General features: G+C 48.7%; 1 protein-coding gene across 1 annotated transcript in view; it reads right to left on the minus strand.

Annotated features, from left to right (window-relative positions):
* sugct (succinyl-CoA:glutarate-CoA transferase) overlaps nucleotides 1-25,983 on the minus strand; it is a 185,696-nt gene that overhangs the window by 117,821 nt on the left and 41,892 nt on the right. Inside the window, exons 9-10 of the mRNA XM_061713120.1 lie at nucleotides 21,382-21,477; nucleotides 6,846-6,917 (exon numbers count right to left, since the gene is read on the minus strand). Of these exons, the coding sequence (XP_061569104.1) occupies nucleotides 6,846-6,917; nucleotides 21,382-21,477 (168 nt within the window). The remainder of the gene's footprint in view (nucleotides 1-6,845; nucleotides 6,918-21,381; nucleotides 21,478-25,983) is intronic.

Genomic DNA, 25,983 nt, shown 5'->3' on the forward strand with positions numbered 1-25,983 from the left:
GGTGTGGGGGCTCCAGGTGTCTCCACAGCTGGTGTGGGGTTCCAGGTGTCTCCACAGCTGGTGGGGGGGCTCCAGGTGTCTCCACAGCTTGTGTGGGGTTCCAGGTGTCTCCACAGCTGGTGTGGGGGCTCCAGGTGTCTCCACAGCTGGTCTGGGTGTCTCCAGGTGTCTCCACAGCTGGTGTGGGGGCTCCAGCTGTCTCCACAGCTGGTGTGGGGGCTCCAGGTGTCTCCACAGCTGGTGTGGGTGTCTCCAGGTGTCACCACAGCTGGTGTGGGTGTCTCCAGTTGTCTCCACAGCTGGTGTGGGTGTCTCCAGGTGTCTCCACAGCTGGTGTGGGGCTCCGGGTGTCTCCACAGCTGGTGTGGGGTTCCAGGTGTCTCCACAGCTGGTGTGGGGTTCCAGGTGTCTCCACAGCTGGTGTGGGTGTCTCCAGGTGTCTCCACAGCTGGTGTGGGTGTCTCCAGGTGTCTCCACAGCTGGTGTGGGGCTCCAGGTGTCTCCACAGCTGGTCTGGGTGTCTCCAGGTGTCTCCACAGCTGGTGTGGGTGTCTCCAGGTGTCTCCACAGCTGGTGTGGGTATCTCCGAGTGTCTCCACAGCTGGTGCGGGGGCTCCGGGTGTCTCCACAGCTGGTGTGGGGGCGTTCCAGGTGTCTCCACAGCTGGTGTGGGGGCGTTCCAGGTGTCTCCACAGCTGGTGTGGGGGCTCCAGGTGTCTCCACATCTGGTGTGGGTGTCCCCAGGTGTCTCCACAGCTTGTGTGGGGTTCCAGGTGTCTCCACAGCTGGTGTGGGGGCTCCAGGTGTCTCCACAGCTGGTGTGTGGGGGCTCCAGGTGTCTCCACAGCTGGTGGGTGTCTCCGGGTGTCTCCACAGCTGGTGTGGGGCTCCGGGTGTCTCCACAGCTGGTGTGGGGCTCCGGGTGTCTCCACAGCTGGTGTGGGGTTCCAGGTGTCTCCACAGCTGGTGTGGGGTTCCAGGTGTCTCCACAGCTGGTGTGGGGTTCCAGGTGTCTCCACAGCTGGTGTGGGTGTCTCCAGGTGTCTCCACAGCTGGTGTGGGGCTCCAGGTGTCTCCACAGCTGGTCTGGGTGTCTCCAGGTGTCTCCACAGCTGGTCTGGGTGTCTCCAGGTGTCTCCACAGCTGGTGTGGGGGCTCCAGGTGTCTCCACAGCTGGTGCGGGGGCTCCGGGTGTCTCCACAGCTGGTGTGGGGGCGTTCCAGGTGTCTCCACAGCTGGTGTGGGGGCGTTCCAGGTGTCTCCACAGCTGGTGTGCGGGGGTTCCAGGTGTCTCCACAGCTGGTGTGGGGGCTCCAGGTCTTTCCACATCTGGTGTGGGTGTCCCCAGGTGTCTCCACAGCTGGTCTGGGTGTCTCCGGGTGTCTCCACAGCTGGTGTGGGGCTCCGGGTGTCTCCACAGCTGGCGTGGGGTTCCAGGTGTCTCCACAGCTGGTGGGGGGGCTCCAGGTGTCTCCACAGCTTGTGTGGGGTTCCAGGTGTCTCCACAGCTGGTGTGGGGGCTCCAGGTGTCTCCACAGCTGGTGTGGGTGTCTCCAGGTGTCTCCACAGCTGGTGTGGGTATCTCCAGGTGTCTCCACAGCTGGTGCGGGGGCTCCGGGTGTCTCCACAGCTGGTGTGGGGGCGTTCCAGGTGTCTCCACAGCTGGTGTGGGGTTCCAGGTGTCTCCACAGCTGGTGTGGGGGCTCCAGGTCTTTCCACATCTGGTGTGGGTGTCCCCAGGTGTCTCCACAGCTGGTGTGGGCCTCCGGGTGTCTCCACAGCTGGCGTGGGGTTCCAGGTGTCTCCACAGCTGGTGGGGGGGCTCCAGGTGTCTCCACAGCTTGTGTAGGGTTCCAGGTGTCTCCACAGCTGGTGTGGGGGCTCCAGGTGTCTCCACAGCTGGTGTGTGGGGGCTCCAGGTGTCTCCACAGCTGGTGGGTGTCTCCGGGTGTCTCCACAGCTGGTGTGGGGCTCCGGGTGTCTCCACAGCTGGTGTGGGTATCTCCAGGTGTCTCCACAGCTGGTGCGGGGGCTCCGGGTGTCTCCACAGCTGGTGTGGGGGCGTTCCAGGTGTCTCCACAGCTGGTGTGGGGGCGTTCCAGGTGTCTCCACAGCTGGTGTGCGGGGGTTCCAGGTGTCTCCACAGCTGGTGTGGGGGCTCCAGGTCTTTCCACATCTGGTGTGGGTGTCCCCAGGTGTCTCCACAGCTGGTCTGGGTGTATCCGGGTGTCTCCACAGCTGGTGTGGGGCTCCGGGTGTCTCCACAGCTGGCGTGGGGTTCCAGGTGTCTCCACAGCTGGTGGGGGGGCTCCAGGTGTCTCCACAGCTTGTGTGGGGTTCCAGGTGTCTCCACAGCTGGTGTGGGGGCTCCAGGTGTCTCCACAGCTGGTGTGGGGGCTCCAGGTGTCTCCACAGCTGGTGTGGGTGTCTCCAGGTGTCTCCACAGCTGGTGTGGGTATCTCCAGGTGTCTCCACAGCTGGTGCGGGGGCTCCCGGTGTCTCCACAGCTGGTGTGGGGGCGTTCCAGGTGTCTCCACAGCTGGTGTGGGGTTCCAGGTGTCTCCACAGCTGGTGTGGGGGCTCCAGGTCTTTCCACATCTGGTGTGGGTGTCCCCAGGTGTCTCCACAGCTGGTGTGGGCCTCCGGGTGTCTCCACAGCTGGCGTGGGGTTCCAGGTGTCTCCACAGCTGGTGGGGGGGCTCCAGGTGTCTCCACAGCTTGTGTGGGGTTCCAGGTGTCTCCACAGCTGGTGTGGGGGCTCCAGGTGTCTCCACAGCTGGTGTGTGGGGGCTCCAGGTGTCTCCACAGCTGGTGGGTGTCTCCGGGTGTCTCCACAGCTGGTGTGGGGCTCCGGGTGTCTCCACAGCTGGTGTGGGGTTCCAGGTGTCTCCACAGCTGGTGTGGGGTTCCAGGTGTCTCCACAGCTGGTGGGGGGGCTCCAGGTGTCTCCACAGCTTGTGTGGGGTTCCAGGTGTCTCCACAGCTGGTGTGGGGGCTCCAGGTGTCTCCACAGCTGGTCTGGGTATCTCCAGGTGTCTCCACAGCTGGTGTGGGGGCTCCAGGTGTCTCCACAGCTGGTGTGGGGTTCCAGGTGTCTCCACAGCTGGTGTGGGGTTCCAGGTGTCTCCACAGCTGGTGTGGGGTTCCAGGTGTCTCCACAGCTGGTGTGGGTGTCTCCAGGTGTCTCCACAGCTGGTGTGGGTGTCTCCAGGTGTCTCCACAGCTGGTATGGGGCTCCAGGTGTCTCCACAGCTGGTCTGGGTGTCTCCAGGTGTCTCCACAGCTGGTCTGGGTGTCTCCAGGTGTCTCCACAGCTGGTGTGGGTGTCTCCAGGTGTCTCCACAGCTGGTGTGGGTATCTCCGGGTGTCTCCACAGCTGGTGTGGGGGCGTCCCAGGTGTCTCCACAGCTGGTGTGGGGGCGTTCCAGGTGTCTCCACAGCTGGTGTGGGGGCGTTCCAGGTGTCTCCACAGCTTGTGTGGGGTTCCAGGTGTCTCCACAGCTGGTGTGGGGGCTCCAGGTGTCTCCACAGCTGGTGTGGGGGCTCCAGGTGTCTCCACAGCTGGTGTGGGTGTCTCCAGGTGTCTCCACAGCTGGTGTGGGTATCTCCAGGTGTCTCCACAGCTGGTGCGGGGGCTCCGGGTGTCTCCACAGCTGGTGTGGGGGCGTTCCAGGTGTCTCCACAGCTGGTGTGGGGTTCCAGGTGTCTCCACAGCTAGTGTGGGGGCTCCAGGTCTTTCCACATCTGGTGTGGGTGTCCCCAGGTGTCTCCACAGCTGGTGTGGGGCTCCGGGTGTCTCCACAGCTGGCGTGGGGTTCCAGGTGTCTCCACAGCTGGTGGGGGGGCTCCAGGTGTCTCCACAGCTTGTGTGGGGTTCCAGTTGTCTCCACAGCTGGTGTGGGGGCTCCAGGTGTCTCCACAGCTGGTGTGTGGGGGCTCCAGGTGTCTCCACAGCTGGTGGGTGTCTCCGGGTGTCTCCACAGCTGGTGTGGGGCTCCGGGTGTCTCCACAGCTGGTGTGGGGTTCCAGGTGTCTCCACAGCTGGTGGGGGGGCTCCAGGTGTCTCCACAGCTTGTGTGGGGTTCCAAGTGTCTCCACAGCTGGTGTGGGGGCTCCAGGTGTCTCCACAGCTTGTGTGGGGTTCCAGTTGTCTCCACAGCTGGTGTGGGGGCTCCAGGTGTCTCCACAGCTGGTGTGTGGGGGCTCCAGGTGTCTCCACAGCTGGTGGGTGTCTCCGGGTGTCTCCACAGCTGGTGTGGGGCTCCGGGTGTCTCCACAGCTGGTGTGGGGTTCCAGGTGTCTCCACAGCTGGTGGGGGGGCTCCAGGTGTCTCCACAGCTGGGGTGGGAGTCTCCAGGTGTCTCCACAGCTGGTGTGGGGCTCCGGGTGTCTCCACAGCTGGTGTGGGGTTCCAGGTGTCTCCACAGCTGGTGTGGGTGTCTCCAGGTGTCTCCACAGCTGGTGTGGGTGTCTCCAGGTGTCTCCACAGCTGGTGTGGGTGTCTCCAGGTGTCTCCACAGCTGGTGTGGGTGTCTCCAGGTGTCTCCACAGCTGGTCTGGGTGTCTCCAGGTGTCTCCACAGCTGGTGTGGGTGTCTCCAGGTGTCTCCACAGCTGGTCTGGGTGTCTCCAGGTGTCTCCACAGCTGGTGTGGTGGCTCCAGGTGTCTCCACAGCTGGTGGGGGTGTCTCCAGGTGTCTCCACAGCTGGTCTGGGTGTCTCCAGGTGTCTCCACAGCTGGTGTGGGTGTCTCCAGGTGTCTCCATAGCTGGTCTGTGTGTCTCCGGGTGTCTCCACAGCTGGTCTGGGTGTCTCCAGGTGTCTCCACAGCTGGTGGGGGGGCTCCAGGTGTCTCCACAGCTTGTGTGGGGTTCCAGTTGTCTCCACAGCTGGTGTGGGGGCTCCAGGTGTCTCCACAGCTGGTGTGTGGGGGCTCCAGGTGTCTCCACAGCTGGTGGGTGTCTCCGGGTGTCTCCACAGCTGGTGTGGGGCTCCGGGTGTCTCCACAGCTGGTGTGGGGTTCCAGGTGTCTCCACAGCTGGTGGGGGGGCTCCAGGTGTCTCCACAGCTTGTGTGGGGTTCCAAGTGTCTCCACAGCTGGTGTGGGGGCTCCAGGTGTCTCCACAGCTTGTGTGGGGTTCCAGTTGTCTCCACAGCTGGTGTGGGGGCTCCAGGTGTCTCCACAGCTGGTGTGTGGGGGCTCCAGGTGTCTCCACAGCTGGTGGGTGTCTCCGGGTGTCTCCACAGCTGGTGTGGGGCTCCGGGTGTCTCCACAGCTGGTGTGGGGTTCCAGGTGTCTCCACAGCTGGTGGGGGGGCTCCAGGTGTCTCCACAGCTGGGGTGGGAGTCTCCAGGTGTCTCCACAGCTGGTGTGGGGCTCCGGGTGTCTCCACAGCTGGTGTGGGGCTCCGGGTGTCTCCACAGCTGGTGTGGGGTTCCAGGTGTCTCCACAGCTGGTGTGGGTGTCTCCAGGTGTCTCCACAGCTGGTGTGGGTGTCTCCAGGTGTCTCCACAGCTGGTCTGGGTGTCTCCAGGTGTCTCCACAGCTGGTGTGGGTGTCTCCAGGTGTCTCCACAGCTGGTCTGGGTGTCTCCAGGTGTCTCCACAGCTGGTGTGGGTGTCTCCAGGTGTCTCCACAGCTGGTCTGGGTGTCTCCAGGTGTCTCCACAGCTGGTGTGGGGGCTCCAGGTGTCTCCACAGCTGGTGGGGGTGTCTCCAGGTGTCTCCACAGCTGGTCTGGGTGTCTCCAGGTGTCTCCACAGCTGGTGTGGGTGTCTCCAGGTGTCTCCATAGCTGGTCTGTGTGTCTCCGGGTGTCTCCACAGCTGGTCTGGGTGTCTCCAGGTGTCTCCACAGCTGGTGTGGGTGTCTCCAGGTGTCTCCACAGCTGGTGTGGGTGTCTCCAGGTGTCTCCACAGCTGGTCTGGGTGTCTCCAGGTGTCTCCACAGCTGGTGTGGGTGTCTCCAGGTGTCTCCACAGCTGGTGTGGGGGCTCCAGGTGTCTCCACAGCTGGTGGGGGTGTCTCCAGGTGTCTCCACAGCTGGTCTGGGTGTCTCCAGGTGTCTCCACAGCTGGTGTGGGGGCTCCAGGTGTCTCCACAGCTGGTCTGGGTGTCTCCACAGCTGGTCTGGGTGTCTCCAGGTGTCTCCACAGCTGGTGTGGGTGTCTCCAGGTGTCTCCACAGCTGGTGTGGGTGTCTCCACAGCTGGTGTGGGTGTCTCCAGGTGTCTCCACAGCTGGTGTGGGTGTCTCCAGGTGTCTCCACAGCTGGTCTGGGTGTCTCCAGGTGTCTCCACAGCTGGTGTGGGGGCTCCAGGTGTCTCCACAGCTGGTGGGGGTGTCTCCAGGTGTCTCCACAGCTGGTGTGGGTGTCTCCAGGTGTCTCCACAGCTGGTGTGGGTGTCTCCAGGTGTCTCCACAGCTGGTGTGGGTGTCTCCAGGTGTCTCCACAGCTGGTGTGGGTGTCTCCAGGTGTCTACACAGCTGGTGTGGGGGCTCCAGGTGTCTCCACAGCTGGTGGGGGTGTCTCCAGGTGTCTCCACAGCTGGTGTGGGTGTCTCCAGGTGTCTCCACAGCTGGTGTGGGTGTCTCCAGGTGTCTCCACAGCTGGTGTGGGTGTCTCCAGGTGTCTCCACAGCTGGTGTGGGTGTCTCCAGGTGTCTCCACAGCTGGTGTGGGTGTCTCCAGGTGTCTCCACAGCTGGTCTGTGTGTCTCCGGGTGTCTCCACAGCTGGTCTGTGTGTCTCCGGGTGTCTCCACAGATCAACTCAAAGCTCAGCTGCAGGGTTGGATGTGGGTCTGACCCCCGTTACGTTACACCATTAAGAAAATGGACGTTGGACTCACCCGACACACTTGAACAAACTGCTTGTCGTTCCCCGCAGCCACAACGATGTGTCCGTCTCTGGTCCTGAAGCCCTGAGACAGAAACAAGAGCACAAACACCTCAGTGGCAGATTCTCAGGAAACAGGAAGGCACCCCAAACACGGGTCTCAGAACACCAGGGTTCGGCCGCCGCGTCTGCATCAGCCCACCCAGAGACGAGAGAGAGGACACTTCAACCAGGAACATTCTCTGTGTGCAGATAAGAATCATGAATATTCTCCGTGTGCAGATAAGAATCAGGAATATTCTCCGTGTGCAGATAAGAATCATGAATATTCTCCGTGTGCAGATAAGAATCATGAATATTCTCCGTGTGCAGATAAGAACTGAAGGGATATCCTGATTCCTAAAACAGGGAAGCGCAAAATAAAAGCATTGGGAGTTTTGTGAGTCATAGTTCCCTAATGATGTAAGTGAAGCTTCGGCGGGAACATCTGTTCACCTGCACCTTCTTTTTTCTTTATTCTTTATTTCATTCATTAAAAGAAAAACAAAACAGTTCAATATCATTACAACAAATCTCTTTCCTTAAATGAAAGGGAACAGAAAGAAGAACTAAGCTTATTTTATCTGTCCCTTTTTCTGAGAAGAAATCAAATTTCAATTCATGTAATAATAAAAAACAAAAACAAATTACACTTTCCAATAAACGTAATTAAAAAAACAACAACAAACAAACAAAGAACAAACCAAAACTACAACAAAGTTATAAAATAACACAAAATAGCTGTCGTCAAACACAGATATTCGTATTCTTTTTTGATTCAAAGAAAAAAAACATTACAATAATGCTAAAAGGAGAGAGAGAAAAAAATGAAAAAGCACTTAACTTAACAATTATCATGATGTTTCTTCATCAAACTGGCTTTTATTATTCTTTTAAATGTAATGTTCTTTTATTCTTTTAAAAACCTTGACACAGATATCTAATCAATGGTGACAGCAGCTCTTCTGCTGGTCCAGGCCCCGCTGAAGATCAACACAAACATGGGATTATTGATCTGACTGGGAATCTGAGGATCTATTGGGGGATGACAGAGGATGGTCCAGGAACCAGTCAGTGACCAGTGGTTGATGCCAGAGGTGAGAGGACGACGAGACAAACATGGAAATATCTAACCCCTGCACGATGACACGTGGCTCTGACCAGCTCAGACTCTCAGGGGCTTGTTGGAAAGTGGAAACTGGAGAGCCCAACAATAGAGGGAATGTGCATGACGTCACAGATGCCACTTCACAGTGGGTTATGCACACTGAGTGTTAGAAAGACTGAGTGTCAGAAAGACTGAGTGTCAGCGTAAACTTTCAGTTTGAGCAACTGGAAAACATCTAAAATGGGAAAGAGCTGTTGTGCGATCGACTGTACTCATAGATTTAGCAAGAAATCAGAGTTATCGTTTTACAGACTGACAAAAAATAAGCTTAAGAGAGACAAATGGATCGCTGCAATTCACAGAAACAACTGGATTCCAGACACCGAAACGTGGATTTGTGGTTCGCATTTTGTATCAGGTAATGTTGGATTTTTGGGTAGCTAACATTAAACATTTATATGAAATTAATTTGACTGAAAAATGCACAACAGTCCCAGGTATCCTATCCACCCCCCCATTTAGATAGATAGACAGACAGACATCTAGGCACATTCACCCTGCCACACACATCAACACATGGACATTACAAGAACTTTCATCAACATACAATCATTTTTGTTATTGCACATTAGCTCCTGTTTTTGTTGAGAGGTTATTGCTGTTGGGTAAAAGCTGTTTGAGTCTGTTTGTCCTTGTTTTCCTGAGTCTGTATCGTTGTTGTTGTTGTGATGGACAGGCGCTGGCGTCAGATGGGTGGGGAGGGAAACCCTACACTTCCTCATGAAACTTTCATTTTCATCTTATGAACTATAAATCTTTAAATCTGTTACAGTACATCCTCTTCTTCTGTGGTGTTAGGGGGCTGCCTTGAGAATTAGCACCTGCTTCATTGCAATCAAACAATCACCAAGTATTATTCCACGCAGACTTTCCTGGAAAGCCAAACATCTGCTCCAAATTGAGATGGAAATGTGACTCCAGCTCTTTGCTGTTCTGGTGGAGGCTGAGCGGGTGAGTTCATCATGTTCACTGTGGGGATTTCAATCATTTCATTACGTTGATCTGATCCAGCAGGTGGGTGTTACATTTGATCTCATTAGAACAAAGGCTCTGGGTGCTGGAGCTGAGATGATGGAGTTAGTTTAATAACCTGAAATACTCCCAAGGAAACCTGTTTCCAAGGCCATGACTTATTCTCCCTCCTCTTCCTCTCCCTTTTTTTAGTTTTCTTCCTCATCCATCGTTGCCTCAAGTCATATTTCTTTCTTTCCTCTTCACAAAGGCTCGTGATAAAACTCCTCACCACATGAAGGACATGGAAGAGCTGCAGTCATATGTTCAAACACACAGTTGAGTGTGTGTTTGCTGACCGCTAACCGTCCGGTTACACCGCTCTGCCCCAACCGCAGCCTCGCTTTCATCCCCGGCCTCTGGGAATTGTGGGTAATGCGGTCCACACAGGGACTTTGACGGCAAATTAATCCGCGAAAACCCTGAAAAAGATAGTGAGAGAGGAGCAGCTGGTTCCCAGCAGAGGGGCATCTGCTTGGGGAGCTGTGTGCTGACCTGCAGTCCCCCATCTGATCATCCCACTGCTGCTTCCACCTGCATGTGTAGATGTCTGCTATATGCTGAGACTCAGTGGCAGCGTAAACTTTCAGTTTGAGCAACTGGAAAACATCTCAAATGGGAAAGAGCTGTTGTGGGATCGACTGTACTCATAGATTTAGCAAGAAATCAGACTTATCGTTTTACAGACTGCTGAAAAATAAGCTTAAGAGAGACAAATGGATCGCTGAAATTCACAGAAACAACTGGATTCCAGACACTAAACGTGGATTTACGGTTCCCATTTTGTATCAGGTAATGTTGGATTTTTGGGTAGCTAACGTTAAACGGTCAAATCATAAAGTTCAGTGTCCTCATCACTTTAATTTCTACAACAAATCCTGCCTTGAAGTCGGACCAAGCGTCAAGACTTTTGTATCTTCAAGCTTTGCTTTGTGTATTTCCCCGGTATAGAAACTATAAAAAGTACATATAAATATCAGGAAACTGGATTCGTGGCCAAATATTAATGTCCATGGACCACTGGTTCTTGGGGTAACTGTACCAAATATTAATGTCCATGGACCACTGGTTCTTGGTAACTGTACCAAATATTAATGTCCATGGACCACTGGTTCTTGGGGTAACTGTTCTGCTTGCTCCATCTGACCTCTACTGGCTCCATCTGACCTCTACTGGCTCCATCCGACCTCTACTGGCTCCATCCGACCTCTACTGGCTCCATCCGACCTCTACTGGCTCCATCCGACCTCTACTGGCTCCATCTGACCTCTACTGGCTCCATCTGACCTCTACTGGCTCCATCTGACCTCTACTGGCTCCATCTGACCTCTACTGGCTCCATCTGACCTCTACTGGCTCTGATCATATGCCATCTGAAGGTATTCACCCTCACGGTAAACAAGGCTAAATCACACAACAGTCTGGGTCTTTATGACAACACCCCAAAAAAATAACACCGACCAAACTAGGCCTGTGTTGAAAAAAATCTATTTTCTAATTCTAAATCGATTCTCATATTAATTCCTGAAAATCGTTTTGTATGTTTAAAGATCGATTTTTTTTCATCATTACATTACACATTTTGATATTTTTTTGTTTATCCCCAAAAAAGGAATGTTTTGTTGGACACGAGAATCACTTGTGCCATGTTTTTGCCTTTAAATATGTTTAAAAGTCTGAAAACATTAAAGTTTTCAGTTATAATGGCATAAATTGTCTATATTTCATTACTTTATATACTGTCTTGGGGTTACATTTGCAGAAAATGCTAAAAACCAAATTCTCAAAAATTAAAGACCGAAAATGGAAAAAATAAAAACGGAATGTGGGAAAAAAAAAATCAAAACCGATTTCATCCGTCTCTGTTTCCTCCCTGGATCTGTTTGGTAATTCTGCCCCACGATGTTTCTGAAAGCAGTTCTATCAGCATTCTGGGAGCTGATTGGTCCTTACAGCATCATTAGCTGCAATACTTGCTGTTGAATCTCAATATAATACTAGTATTAATATGTTGCATAGCTACAATCATATAATTCATGCAACAGCTGAAAAAAACAGTTTTAATAACATTAAACCCAAATCAATATTGGAATCAAATCGGATCGAATCAAATCTTGATAATGGATTCTGAATCTTAAGAATCAGAGTGGAATGGATTCTTGACGTTTGACTGGATCCCCAGCCCTAGGCCGAACCTGTGTGAGGATCTGTGGTGTCTCCGTGTTGCAAACATGAAGGGCAGGTGGCTGCGGCCCAGAGACGGCAGCACTGCCTTTTTAGTTTTAGTTTTAGTTGGTGTTTGTGACGGGAAGGTCTTATGTGCAGGTTTCCACGGTGATCTCTTGTCCGTGGTGGAGAAGGCACCGCTGTTAGACGATGATGTGCAGCTCTGATCGGTCTGAACAGATGTAGATCTCACTTCATTGTCCCCAGTTCTGGTGAAATCCTACGATTTCTGGCGTGAGGTGGGATGAGGTCACATTTGATACCGTCTCAAAATCACCACCGGACACAAAACACAGAGAAGGCTTTACCGGATATTGCTTTTCAGATGAAACTCTTTGTCAGCACAGACTTCAACCCTTCTTCCCCGACTGCACCAGTTTTGCTCATGCGTCTCCTCTCTGACGTCTCTTTTGTTAAGGGAGAAAACATGAACTTGGAAAAGCGACGGAGGGCTGTTTCAGCTCCAACGCCGTCCACCAGCGGGAAGCCGCAACCGCAGCACGACCAACTCCGATGATTCAACGGTCGTGGTCTCCAGCAAACTGTCCCGCTCCACTTTCATCCCTGCACCCCGGAGGAAGGGCGGAGGGGCGGAAAGAAAGCGCAGCATTGTGGGTGAGGCTGTGAAGACAAGCGTGAGATCTGAGCGCCAGACGATGGAGCTGCGGCTGGTGGAAGATGACGACCACAGCATTCGCGCCGAGCGGGAGGAGAGAGTTGGGGAGAAGCTGACACTTTTGTGTTTTGTGTGCGTGTGTTTGAGAGATGGCTTAATCTGCATGTCCACATGCAAGTCATAAAGCTCCATAATAAGCCCAGAACATCTCCCCCCGGGCCCAGAGCGGCGTGAGAAGCAGACTGAAGGAACAACTGTGAGCGGAGAGAAGGTCTCGTTTCTTTGGCCTTTGTCGCATCAGAGGGTGAGCTGAACTAAGATCAGAGACGTGGGTGCAGGACTAGGCCTGTGTTGAAAAAAAAATAGATTTTCCGATTCTAAATCGATTCTCATGTTAATTCCTAAAAATCGATTTTTATGTCTGAAGATCGATTTTTACATTAAAACAAACATTTTTTAGCATTGCATTACAGTTGATATTTATTTTTTTGTTGTTGTTTTTTTTCAATAGAGCGGTCCTCTTGTCTCAAAGTGTAAAAAACATCATTAGTGACACGGCCCCCGGCCAGAGGCACGACTCCTCCAAAGCTATGCAATAGCAAGGAGGAGTTGGCCTCTGGCCAGAGGCCAGAGGCACTATTGTTATTCTGCGGGTTTATTAGTGCCACGGCTGCGCCACGTGGCACTCCTCCTCCATTGAGATGCGCAAGCTCAATGGAGGAGGAGTGCCTCGTGCGCAGCACGAGGCACTCATACTATTGCTCAGGCTTATTCCATATTCTTCCGTAAAAACTTTGGCGCGTAACTAGTGCCGCAGCTTTGAGAAAACGCGAAAAGTAAAAACGTAGAAACGTGCGCCTTAATCGGGAATCGAGTGGTATGACTTTTATTAGCGATTGGCGTGCACGTTTTTGCGCAACGTGCACAAACGTGCGCTTTTTGCCCCATCCGGAACGCATTGCGTGAACTTTGGGGCCTCACCACTCGCACACCGTTACTCGAAAAATTCTGAACCGATTTAGAAAGTTGTAGGCCCTGAATTTAACTACAGTCCTGTGGATTTTCAGAACGATGGCACGAATAGTTTTTGCACGAAGTGCAAAAACATTTCCAAATTTCCAAACTAATGGGGAGATTTTCCCATGTAAGTGAATGGGGCAGAATGTAACACTGGGGATGGGAGGAGGTTGGAAAAACTCCAAATTCACCTTTTTTCTGAGTCACGTATCTTTCTCATACTTGCACGTAGAAACCTCATTCAAACTTTAAAACGGAGGAAAACTTCTCTTCTCTCTCCAAACCCGAAACTGTTTTTTCCTAAAATGTACACTTTTCAAGATATGAGCCCTCAAGCGAGGACTGGAAATCACTTTTTTGTCAAATCTTCAGTGCGGTTCTAATTGATCAGAGTGGGGAAAGATTAAAAAAATTAACATAAATTTTATTTGTAACTCGAGCTCACGGGCAAACCGTAAAAGGTAGACAGATAATTTTTGGTCAGAATATAGACATAGGTGTTGTGATTCATAAAATGTGACTTTGACAGGCGTGGTGTGCACAAAATTTTAACGGGGGAGCCAACAGACACGCCAAATCCTGTCTCTCTCTTCATTGACTCCCATGTTAAAAAACATTTTCTTAAAAAAAATCTCATTTTTGTTTTCGAATTGCCGTTACTAACACATTTTAAGGAATATCTGTATGAAAATAACATTTAGATAATCTGGTAGGTTCTCTGTTTCTCAAAATGTTTTCGTTTTTCTGCTAAGAGCTACGGTTTGAGCGCAAAGTGGAGTGATTTCAGGTTTGTCTCAACCGAAAATCCAGCTGAGTCAGTCCCGCTCCCTCTGTATCAGGTTCTTGTTGCCCCAGCAACCGGAGCACAGCTGTTGACTGATTAGGCTGACCCAGAACTGGTCACATGACCCAGTCAGTACAGACTTCATAGTATAACCAGGCCCCCAGTCTCGCGCTCAGCAGGCACGCCGATTTTTTCCAGTGGCCAGCCGCGGTACTGCAACAAAAAATCCCATGGGGCCCAGAAAGCTTTTTTCCCATAGACCGCAATAGTAAAAGATAAGCCTCTAAAACTGTTCACAGGACACCTCCAGCTGTAATCACCGGCAATTACTAATCTTTGTATTCTATATTTTTAAGTCATGGACTTTATATCCGTCAAAAATGTTTTATAACGGCCAGAAAAGTCAAAGAAAAGTCTCTTTCTGGGCGTGACGTCACGGCTTTGTCCGTGCACTCGCAAAGCGCGGTCGTGTGTGTCTCGGGAACGAGCATGGCTGAAACTAAGCCGTTCGGCGGAATAATCACTCAGAAAAGTGGAAAACACGGCTCAAAGGTGTGTTTTTGTGGTCTCTTAATTTTTTTTCCCATGACAAAAGACATTGGGTTTATAATAAAACCTCAGTAAACGAGGGGGAGCTGCTCTGATCAGTGTTGAGCAGCAGCTGAGCAGGAGACCCTCTGTCATTCATTGAGCTGGAGCTGCGCGCTATGGCACAGAGCTCAGGTGGGACGCTCAGGTCACACTCGGTCTAAACGCCCTGACCAGGGGGATCACAGACGGAAATGTTTAATAGCAAGAATAATAATGGTTTGTCATTCTTGTACTTAAACATTTCCGTTGTAGCCAACGGTGTATGGTTTGTGAAAATAAGATATCAGGCAGGAATAACACTTAATGTGAGCCCAGAAGCTGTAAAAGAATCAGAGAAAATGCAAAGTTAATTACGCCTAACATTCGGACTGCACGATCATTAATAGACAAAAAGATTTACCCAAAGGTATATAGATAAATAGCATATGACAGCTTGTGTTATTGTGGGGAATCCCATGTGTTTTTTTGTTTGTTTGTTTTTATAAAGATGACTCGTTTTATCCTTACTCAAAAAAATTAAACTCCACAAATTAACCACATTTAAACATAATATTTGACATATTTAAACATAATACTTGACAAAACTTGTAATACAAAAAATATTTGTCTTAATGTAAGTAATAAACTTGGAAAGTTTCATGGTGATACCTGCTATTTACATTTTTACCCTATTTTAGCCTATTAACCTGGGGTGTCTCATCTTAAATAAAAATGACTCGTTTTATCTTTAATTAAAAAAAACACACAAATGAACCATGTATAGTCTATAACCATGACTTTGAGAACAGCATCGGTTGATTTGCCCTATAAATCCCTAATTTCATTGTGTACATCTATCATTACCGGTCTGAAGGACTCATGAGCGCGCAGCGCTTGTCCAGAGCGCGCAGCGCTCGTTCACATTGCCCCGGGGCATGATGGGAGGCCCCAGAGCATCATGGGAGGTGACTCAACTGCGCATGCTCTATGGGCCCGTGTACCAGGAAGTAAACCAGGAAGTCAGAAATTTTTTCGGCGGATGCGCTGGGTGAGCAAACTCCATTGAAATGAATGGGCGGCCATTTTCGATCCGGTATCCAGTTATATAATACATCCATGAGTATAACCTGGAAAATGGAGAAATCTGAACCCTGACCTTTTAACCTTAGATATACACACACACACACACACACACACACACACACACACACACACACACACACACACACACACACACACACACGATAGGTGTTATTATGGGATGGCAGGTGTTTTTATAGGATGTTAGTGTTATTATGGGATGGCAGGTGTTTTTATAGGATGTTAGTGTTATTATGGGATGTCATGTGTTTTTATAGAATGTTAGTGTTATTATGGGATGTCAGGTGTTTTTATAGGATGTTAGTGTTATTATGGGATGGCAGGTGTTTTTATAGGATGTTAGTGTTATTATGGGATGTTAGTGTTTTTATAGGATGTTAGTGTTATTATGGGATGGTAGGTGTTTATTATGGGATGTTAGTGTTATTATGGGATGGTAGGTGTTTATTATGGGATGGTAGTGTTATTGGTGTTAGCGGTCCCGTTAGCGGTTCTGTTAGCGGCCCTGTTAGCGATCCCGTTAGCGGTCCAGTTAGCGATCCCGTTAGCGGTCCAGTTAGCGACCCCGTTAGCGGTCCCGTTAGCAATCCCGTTAGCGGTCCCGTTAGCGGTTGTTAGCGATCCCGTTAGCGGCTCGGTTAGCGATCCCGTTAGCGGCTCGGTTAGCAGTCCCGTTAGCGGTCCCGTTAGCGGTTCAGTTAGCGATTACGTTAGCGATCCCGTTAGCGGTCCTGTTAGCGGTCCAGTTAGCGATCCCGTTAGCGGTCCAGTTAGCGACCCCGTTAGCGGTCCCGTTAGCGGTCCCATTAGCGGTTCCGCTAGCGGTTGTTAGCGATCCCGTTAGCGGTCCCGTTAGCGGCTCTGTTAGCGGTCCCGTTAGCGGTTGTTAGCGGTCCCGTTAGCGACCCCATTAGCGGCTCGGTTAGCGGTCCCGTTAGCGATCCCGTTAGCGGTCCCGTTAGCGGTCCCGTTAGCGATCCCATTAGCGGTCCCGTTAGCGGTTCCGTTAGCGGTTGTTAGCGGCTCGGTTAGCGATTCCGTTAGCGGCTCGGTTAGCGGTCCCGTTAGCGATCACGTTAGCGATCCCGTTAGCGGTTCAGTTAGCGGTTCTGTTAGCGGTCCCGTTAGCGGTTCCGTTAGCGGTTGTTAGCGGTCCCGTTAGCGACCCCATTAGCGGCTCGGTTAGCGGTCCCGTTAGCGATCCCGTTAGCGGTCCCGTTAGCAGTCCCGTTAGCAGTCCCGTTAGCGGTCCAGTTAGCGACCCCGTTAGCGGTCCCGTTAGCGGTCCCATTAGCGGTTCCGCTAGCGGTTGTTAGCGATCCCATTAGCGGTCCCGTTAGCGGCTCTGTTAGCGGTTCTGTTAGCGGTTCCGTTAGCGGTTGTTAGCGGTCCCGTTAGCGACCCCATTAGCGGCTCGGTTAGCGGTCCCGTTAGCGATCCCGTTAGAGGTCCCGTTAGCGGTTGTTAGCGGCTCGGTTAGCGATTCCGTTAGCGACTCGGTTAGCGGTCCCGTTAGCGGTCCCGTTAGCGATCCCGTTAGCGGTTCCATTAGCAGTTGTTAGCGGTCCCGTTAGCGACCCCATTAGCGACCCCATTAGCGGCTCGGTTAGCGGTCCCGTTAGCGATCCCGTTAGCGATCCCGTTAGCGGTCCCGTTAGCTGTTCCGTTAGCGATCCCGTTAGCGGTCCCGTTAGCGGTCCCGTTAGCGGTCCCGTTAGCGGTTGTTAGCGGCTCGGTTAGCGATTCCGTTAGCGGCTCGGTTAGCGGTCCCGTTAGCGGTCCCGTTAGCGATCCCTTTAGCGATCCCGTTAGCGGTTCAGTTAGCGATCCCGTTAGAGGTTCCGTTAGCGGTTCTGTTAGCTATCCCGTTAGCGGTCCCGTTAGTGGTCTTGTTAGCGGTTCTATTAGCCTATTACATATTTTCTGTAATAACTTTTGAATGGTTTGACATAGAGAGTCATGGGTGGTGTCAAATGACTAAGTATCGAGTCCTTGACCTTCATGGGTGCAAATAAGCCCCGCGATCATCCGGCAGTAGTCCGTGGCACTTCAAAATTTCCCGGGAATTTTGTCTAGTTATTATTCCTCTTCCGGACAACTTTCGGTTCGCTACTCCTCCTACAGCTTTGAGAAAACGCGAAAAGTAAAAACGTAGAAACGTGCGCCTTAATCGGGAATCATGTGCTATGACTTTTATAAGCGATTGGCGTGCACGTTTTTGCGCAACGTGCACAAACGTGCGCGCTAAAACCCATCCGGAATGCATTGGGAGAAGTTTGGGGCCTCACCACTCGCACACCGTTACTCGAAAAATTCTGAACCAAATTAGAAAGTTGTAGACCCTGAATTTAACTACAGTCCTGTGGATTTTCAGAGCGATGGCACAAATAGTTTTTGCACGAAGTGCAAAAACATTTCCAAATTTCCCAAACTAATGGGGAGATCACGTCCCATGTATTCCTATGGCGCCATTCAAAGCGGATGGGAGAAAAAAGACGAAATTCACCTTTTTTCTCAGTCACGTATCTTTCTCATACTTGCACGTAGAAACTTCATTCAAACTTCAAAACGGAGGAAAACTTCTCTTCTCTCTCTAAACTTGGAACTGTTTTTTCCTAAGATGTACACTTTTCAAGATATGAGCCCTCAAGCGAGGACTGGAAATCACTTTTTTGTCAAATCTTCAGTGCGGTTCTAATTGATCAGAGTGAGGAAAGATTAAAAAAATGAACATACATTTTATTTGTAACTTGAGCTCACGGGCAAACCGTAAAAGCTAGAAAGATAATTTTTGGTCAGAATGTGGACATAGATGTTGAGTTTCAAATAATGTTGACAGGCGTTGTGTGCACAAAATTGGAACGGCAGGGCCAACAGACACGCCAAATCCTGTCTCTCTCTCCATTGACTCCCATGTTAAATTAAGTTTTCTTCAAAAAAATCTCATTTTTGTTTTCGAATTGCCGTTACTAACACATTTTAAGTGATATCTGTATGAAAATAACATTTCCGGAATCTGCTGGGTTCTCCGTCGCTCACGATCTTTTCATTTTTCTGCTAAGAGCTACGGTTTGATGACAAAGTGGAGTGATTTGAGGTTTGTCACAACCGAAAATATAGCTGAGTCATTACCTCTGTATATATAGTAGTAAGCTTCTGAAGTTTCTAGAAGCTTCTCTGTTCTGATGACTCATCCCCCCCGCAGGCTTCTGGGTCATGTGACCCAGGACTGGTCACATGACTCAGTCAGTACAGACTTAATATAATATAACCTGGAAAATGGAGAAATCTGAACCCTGACCTTCATCATCCTCTACCTTCATCATCCTCTACCTTCATCATCCTCCTCTACCTTCATCATCCTCTACCTTCACCATCCTCTACCTTCATCATCCTCCTCTACCATCCATCATCCATCCATCCCTCCATCCATCCATCATCCCTCCATCCATCATCCCTCCATCATCCATCCATCCATCATCCATCCATCATCCATCCATCCATCCATCCATCCCTCCATCCATCCATCATCCATCCATCATCCATCAATCATCCATCCATCCATCCATCATCCATCCATCATCCATCCATCCATCCATCATCCATCCATCCATCCATCATCCATCCATCCATCATCCATCCATCCATCCATCATCCATCCATCCATCCATCATCCATTCATCATCCATCCATCCCTCCATCCATCCATCCATCCATCCATCCATCATCCATCCATCATCCATCCATCCATCCATCATCCATTCATCATCCATCCATCCCTCCATCCATCCATCCATCATCCCTCCATCCATCATCCCTCCATCATCCATCCATCCATCATCCATCCATCATCCATCCATCCCTCCATCCATCCATCATCCATCCATCCATCCATCAATCATCCATCCATCCATCCATCCATCATCCATCCATCCATCCATCCATCCATCATCCATCCATCATCCATCCATCATCCATCAATCATCCATCCATCCATCCATCATCCATCCATCCATCATCCATCCATCATCCATCCATCCATCCATCCATCCATCATCCATCATCCATCCATCATCCATCCATCCCTCCATCCATCATCCCTCCATCATCCATCCATCCATCCATCATCCATCCATCATCCATCCATCCCTCCATCCATCCATCATCCATCCATCATCCATCCATCCATCCATCATCCATCCATCATCCATCCATCCATCATCCATCCATCATCCATCCATCCATCATCCATACATCCATCATCCATCCATCCATCCATCCATCCATCATCCATCCATCAGCCATCCATCCATCATCCATCCATCATCCATCCATCATCCATCCATCCATCCACAGTATATACAGCATAATACAGTATACACTTCCGGGTCATGTGACCCAGAACTGGTCACATGACCCAGGGAATGCACATTAGCCCCACCCCTTCTTCTGATTGGCTGATACGTTAAAGTCCAATATCTTTTGAATGGTTTGACATACAGATTTATGGGTGGTGTCAAATGACTAAGTATGGAGTCCCTGACCCTCATTGGTGCAAATTAGCCACGCCCCTTCTTCTGATTGGCTGATACGTTAAAGTCCAATATCTTTTGAATGGTTTGACATACAGAGACATGGGTGGTGTCAAATGACTAAGTATGGAGTCCCTGACCCTCATTGGTGCAAATTAGCCACGCCCCTTCTTCTGATTGGCTGATACGTTAAAGTCCAATATCTTTTGAATGGTTTGACATACAGAGACATGGGTGGTGTCAAATGACTAAGTATCGAGTCCCTGACCCTCATTGGTGCAAATTAGCCACGCCCCTTCTTCTGATTGGCTGATACGTTGAAGTCCAATATCTTTTGAATGGTTTGACATACAGAGACATGGGTGGTGTCAAATGACTAAGTATGGAGTCCCTGACCCTCATTGGTGCAAATTAGCCCCGCCCCTTCTTCTGATTGGCTGATACGTTAAAGTCCAATATCTTTTGAATGGTTTGACATACAGAGACATGGGTGGTGTCAAATGACTAAGTATGGAGTCCCTGACCCTCATTGGTGCTAATTAGCCCCGCCCCTTCTTCTGATTGGCTGATACGTTAAAGTCCAATATCTTTTGAATGGTTTGACATACAGAGACATGGGTGGTGTCAAATGACTAAGTATCGAGTCCCTGACCCTCATTGGTGCAAATTAGCCACGCCCCTTCTTCTGATTGGCTGATACGTTAAAGTCCAATATCTTTTGAACGGTTTGACATACAGAGACATGGGTGGTGTCAAATGACTAAGTATGGAGTCCCTGACCCTCATTGGTGCAAATTAGCCCCGCCCCTTCTTCTGATTGGCTGATACGTTAAAGTCCAATATCTTTTGAATGGTTTGACATACAGAGACATGGGTGGTGTCAAATGACTAAGTATCGAGTCCCTGACCCTCATTGGTGCAAATTAGCCCCGCCCCTTCTTCTGATTGGCTGATACGTTAAAGTCCAATATCTTTTGAATGGTTTGACATACAGAGACATGGGTGGTGTCAAATGACTAAGTATCGAGTCCCTGACCCTCATTGGTGCAAATTAGCCACGCCCCTTCTTCTGATTGGCTGATACGTTAAAGTCCAATATCTTTTGAATGGTTTGACATAGAGAGTCATGGGTGGTGTCATTGGACTCGGTATTGAGTCCTTCACCTTTATTGCTTGTAAAATGTACACAAATTTGCAGCAGCCCGCCGTGGCACTCTCAGAATTTCTGCAAGAAATTGTCTAGTTCATATTGTTATGCAATGATGTATTTCAAATAAACTTGAAACTTACATTACTTTTGGTATTTTTGCGTTTATGCCCAAAAATTACTGGTGTTTACATGGCCGTGCAAATTCAGGTTATTGTTATATTCAGGTTTTAAAAGGGTTATTGATGCATGGAAACACAGTAACTGTAGTCCATCAGTGTGGGTGTTCTGGAAGACAACAGGCAGGTGGACTGACTGTCTGGTGTGGAGGATGTTACCTGGTAAGGTACGATGCTCTCGTGGGCTGTTCCCCAGCGCCGCGCCTCCTTCCCCGCGTTCAGGTAGTTAGCAGCTACGTGGCTGAGGCAGGAGACCTGGAGGGAGGACGGAGCGGGGGTTAGGCTGAGCTGGAGACGCTCTCCTTCCACTGCTGACTGCTGAGTCTAGAGGAGCTGATGGACTGATAAAGACGTCTGGAGAACCAGACGGCCATGAAGGGTTCTCATCAAAAGGCATCATTGCTTCTACCTGGAAGGCCTCCAGGTATCTGATGATGACAATACGTTTTCCTGGCAGCTACAGGACTGTCTCAGAAAATTAGAATATTGTGATTTTCTGTAATGCAATTACAAAAACGTCATACATTCTGGATTCATTACAAATCAACTGAAATATTGCAAGCCTTTTATTATTTTAATATTGCTGATCATGGCTTACAGTTTAAGAAAACTCAAATATCATATCTCAAAAAATTTGAATATTCTGGGAATCTTAATCTTAAACTGTAAACCATAATCAGCAATATTAAAATAATAAAAGGCTTACAATATTTCAGTTGATTTGTAATGAATCCAGAATGTATGACATTTTTGTTTTTTTTTTAAATTGCATTACAGAAAATAAAGAACTTTATCACAATATTCTAATTTTCTGAGACAGTCCTGTACATGGTCTCGGTTCAGAGACACACTGCAAAAACTTTAAATCTTACCAGGAATATTCGTCTTATTTCTAGTTAAAATGTCTCATTTTTAGTCAAAAAATCTGATTACACTTAAAACAAGAGTCATTACCAGAAAAATAACTTGTAATTTGACAATTTTCACCTGTTTCAAATAAATTTTCACTTGAAATAAGTAGGAAAATCTGCCAGTGGGACAAGATTTATCTTCTTATTACAAGCAAAAAAATATTGTTCCACTGGCAGATTTTTCTACTTATTTCAAGTGAAAATCTACTTGAAACAGGTGAAAATTGTTGTTTTTTCCAGTGATGAGTCTTGTTTTAAGTGTAATGAGATTTTTTTTGACTAAAAATTAGACATTTTAACTAGAAATAAGACAAATATTCTTGTTAAGATTTTGAGTTTTTGCAGTGCAAACAGAACAAATCAAATTAAAAGTTATTTTAGACAGGACAATGCATATTAATGAACACTACATTAATCAGTGTAAATACATTGGATTTTAGCAGAAATGCTAGTTTCCACCCGCAGTCCCCACAGAAAACATAAAAACTATTCAGTCAAACAATACAATCAAACAAGGGAACAAACTTAAAACATACATAGTAGCAAAATAGATTTAGCAGCATTTAAAAGCAGTATGGATTCTATCTAAAGTGACTTGAGTTTAAAGTGTCTTGAGCAAAAAATGCATATTACAATGAGTGCGTTTACATGGGATGTTTAATTCTTCTTTAATTCAGAATTAAAATTAAATCCGATTTAAAATGAGTAAAAATTACCATGCATAATTCTGAATGAAAATGGTCATTCCGAATTAACCTTAATTCTGAAGTAAGTGGCTGGTTTATTCTGATTTTAAATCTGAATAGAATAATTCCAGATCATGTTTACACTCATTCCTCTTTAAATTAATTCCGGTCTTTCTTTCTGCTCGTTCCCTCGCCCGTCTGTCTCCATGATCTTATATTCCACTGGGCTGGTTTTCCAAACAAAGTTTCAAGATGCAGCAGCAGTAAACGCTGGTCAAGAGCAGAGAACATTTATTTAATAAATAGAAATCATTAAAAGAACAGATGGAAACAGGAAACATAAACATTATGAGCTTTTCAAAGTTGTAGTGTCTAAGTTAGTTTTTCTTCCGGTAGTTTAACTTCTGGTCCCCCCCCTATCCAATCAGAACCTTCCCAACCCCCAGACCTGGAGAGGAATTGGAGAAAGACCATCAAACGGGTTTTCCATGTAAACCTCAATTCAGAATTAATATTTCCATGTAAACTCGAAGAAAAATAGTGCAATTTTGAATTATTTAATTCGGAATAATTAATTCCGAATTAAAAAACATCATGTAACCGTGGCCAATAGTGAAATACCAGCGATGGTAATACTATGGTACTGAGAGTATCCAAGTTGTGTGACATACAAAGTGCGTGTTGCATTGCACATTGCTCTAGTAGAGGGGTTTTCAATTCTGCTCCTCGGGCCTCCCTGCCCTGCATGTTTTAGGTGTTGCCTTGCATCAACACACCTGATTCTAATTAATGGTCCTAATTAGCTTGTCATCAAGGTCTGCACAGCTCTGTTGTTGACACAGCTCCTTGTATCACGGTGTGCTGAAGCAGGGAACATCTAAAACATGCAGGACAGGGAGGCCCGAGGACCGGAATTGAAAACCCCTGCTCTAGTACGTACGAATTAAAACAGATAATTAACATTAAAGGAGACCTATTATGGCATCTAATACCTATTTTAAACAGGCCTTGAATGTCTTACAAACAAGCTTTTCATTGTTTTTGCTAAATAAATTAGAAATTCAGTCTCTAAACCATGTCTTTATCTTCCCATTCTCTAACCTCATTATCTATGCAGGATTCTGAGTGGGCGGGGCTATGATAATGAGGCTCTGTGCTGATTGGCTGCCTGAATGACGCGATACACCGCTACGGAAAAATGGCGGAAGCTCCGGCCGGCGGAGTTAGTTGTTAGTGGTTTCACGCATCGACGGGAGCAGAATCTTATTGGCTCGTAGATTCACATCAGACTGGATGGATCATCCGGGCGGCTGTACAGACACTGCAGAATGTGGTTGCTTTCCTCCTTCTCTGAGTTGGCAGGCTGAGGGGAGACCACTTTATACATGTTAAAGCAAGAAAAAACCTGTTTTTCATAATAGGTCCCCTTTAAGACAAACTACACCAGTTTAAGCTGGTTGTGATAACAGTGTTGTTCCTCCAATAGCCAGGATTTCAAATGTTTGCTGAAAGAGGTCAGAGTCAGAAGTTCACAATAGTTGGTAGAATAAGTCAAGAAGTTCTTCAGTGCATCCCACGATGCACTGAAACGTGAGACTGATATACTTTTTTTACAGAAGGTTTTTAAAAAAGACGGACTGGTTAAACGTTTCCTTCATTTGAGATTTTCTTCTTCACTGGACACATCAGAACACCACAACAACTTCCAGCTGAGTTCCAGCCTTGTGTTGGTTCTCCTGCGTGGATGTGGCAGCGTGTTTGGGGCAGCCAGCAGCGAGGAGTGAGTAGTGAGGAGTGAGGACAGCCGGGAACCATCACACGTCCCTCCAGACCCAAACCAAAGCGTCCACATGTGGCCTGGGATCAGAGCTGTGACTGTGCTGATTGTTCGCAGCCCTCCTGGTGGCGTCCCACTGCGACCAGCGTTCCTGCGGCCGCGGCACTTCATGCATGAATGCTTTGTGGGATGGGGGGAGGAGGAGAGGTGCATTGTGGGTATCTTGTCTGTAGCAGTTCCAGGAGCCGTCAGCAGCCTTGAGAAGCAGCCCCGGCCCCTCAGAGCTGCTGCAGTAGATCTGAGATGTCCATCACTGCTGCTATGTATCTAGAGATCTGCCATCATTCATTCATGAATCCTCCATCTATCATCCACCTATCCTCAATCTATCCTCCATCTTTCCTCCATCTATCCCCAATCTATCATCCATCTCAAATCACAGTCAACCACGTGTATGTTGGACCCCATCCCGACTCGACTATTCAAAAATGTTTTTTTCTCTTATTGGTGCAACAATACAAGACCAAATCAACCTATCCCTAAACTTAGGATATGTACCACAGGTTTTCAGAGTTTAGTAATTAAACCTTTACTTAAAAAACCTTCTCTTGACCCAGACACCTTAGCAAATTATAGAACAATTTCCAACCTTGCATTTGTATCTAAAATTCTGGAAAAGCAGTTTCAAGCCAGTTATTAGCACTGGTTCCAGTCACGAGTGACCTCCTTATGGCCTCAGATAAGGGATTAGTGTCCATACTGGTTCTACTGGACCTCAGATAAGGGACTAATGTCCATACTGGTTCTACTGGACCTCAGATAAGGGATTAGTGTCCATATTGGTTCTACTGGACCTCAGTGCTGCTTTTGACACTGTAGATCAGCATTTTACTGGACAGGTTAGAGCATGTTGTTGGGATTAAAGGGACAGCTCTATGTTGGTTTAAATCATATCTATCTGACAGGTTCCAGTTTGTTCATGTACATGAGGTTTCTTCAGAACAGTCAAGGGTCTGTTATGGTGTTCCGCAGGGTTCAGTGCTAGGGCCAATCTTGTTTAGTTTATACATGCAGCCGTTGGGAAGTATAATCCAGAATCACGGCATACACTTTCATTGTTATGCTGATGATACGCAGCTCTATTTGTCTATGAAGCCGGATGAAACAGAACCGTTGGTTAAACTTCAGGCATGTCTTAGGGACATCAAGGACTGGATGTCCAGAAATTTCTTGCTTCTAAATTCAAATAAAACAGAGGTTATCATTCTTGGTCCAGAGCATCTTAGGAAGGGATTAGATGGTGTTGCGATGGCTTCCAGTGCAACTGTGAGAAACCTTGGTGTTGTTATTGACCAGGATTTGTCGTTTAAACCATATGTTAATCATC

This window comes from Cololabis saira, chromosome 22 (genome assembly GCF_033807715.1).
Source record: "Cololabis saira isolate AMF1-May2022 chromosome 22, fColSai1.1, whole genome shotgun sequence".
Classification (NCBI taxonomy): Eukaryota; Metazoa; Chordata; class Actinopteri; order Beloniformes; family Belonidae; genus Cololabis; species Cololabis saira.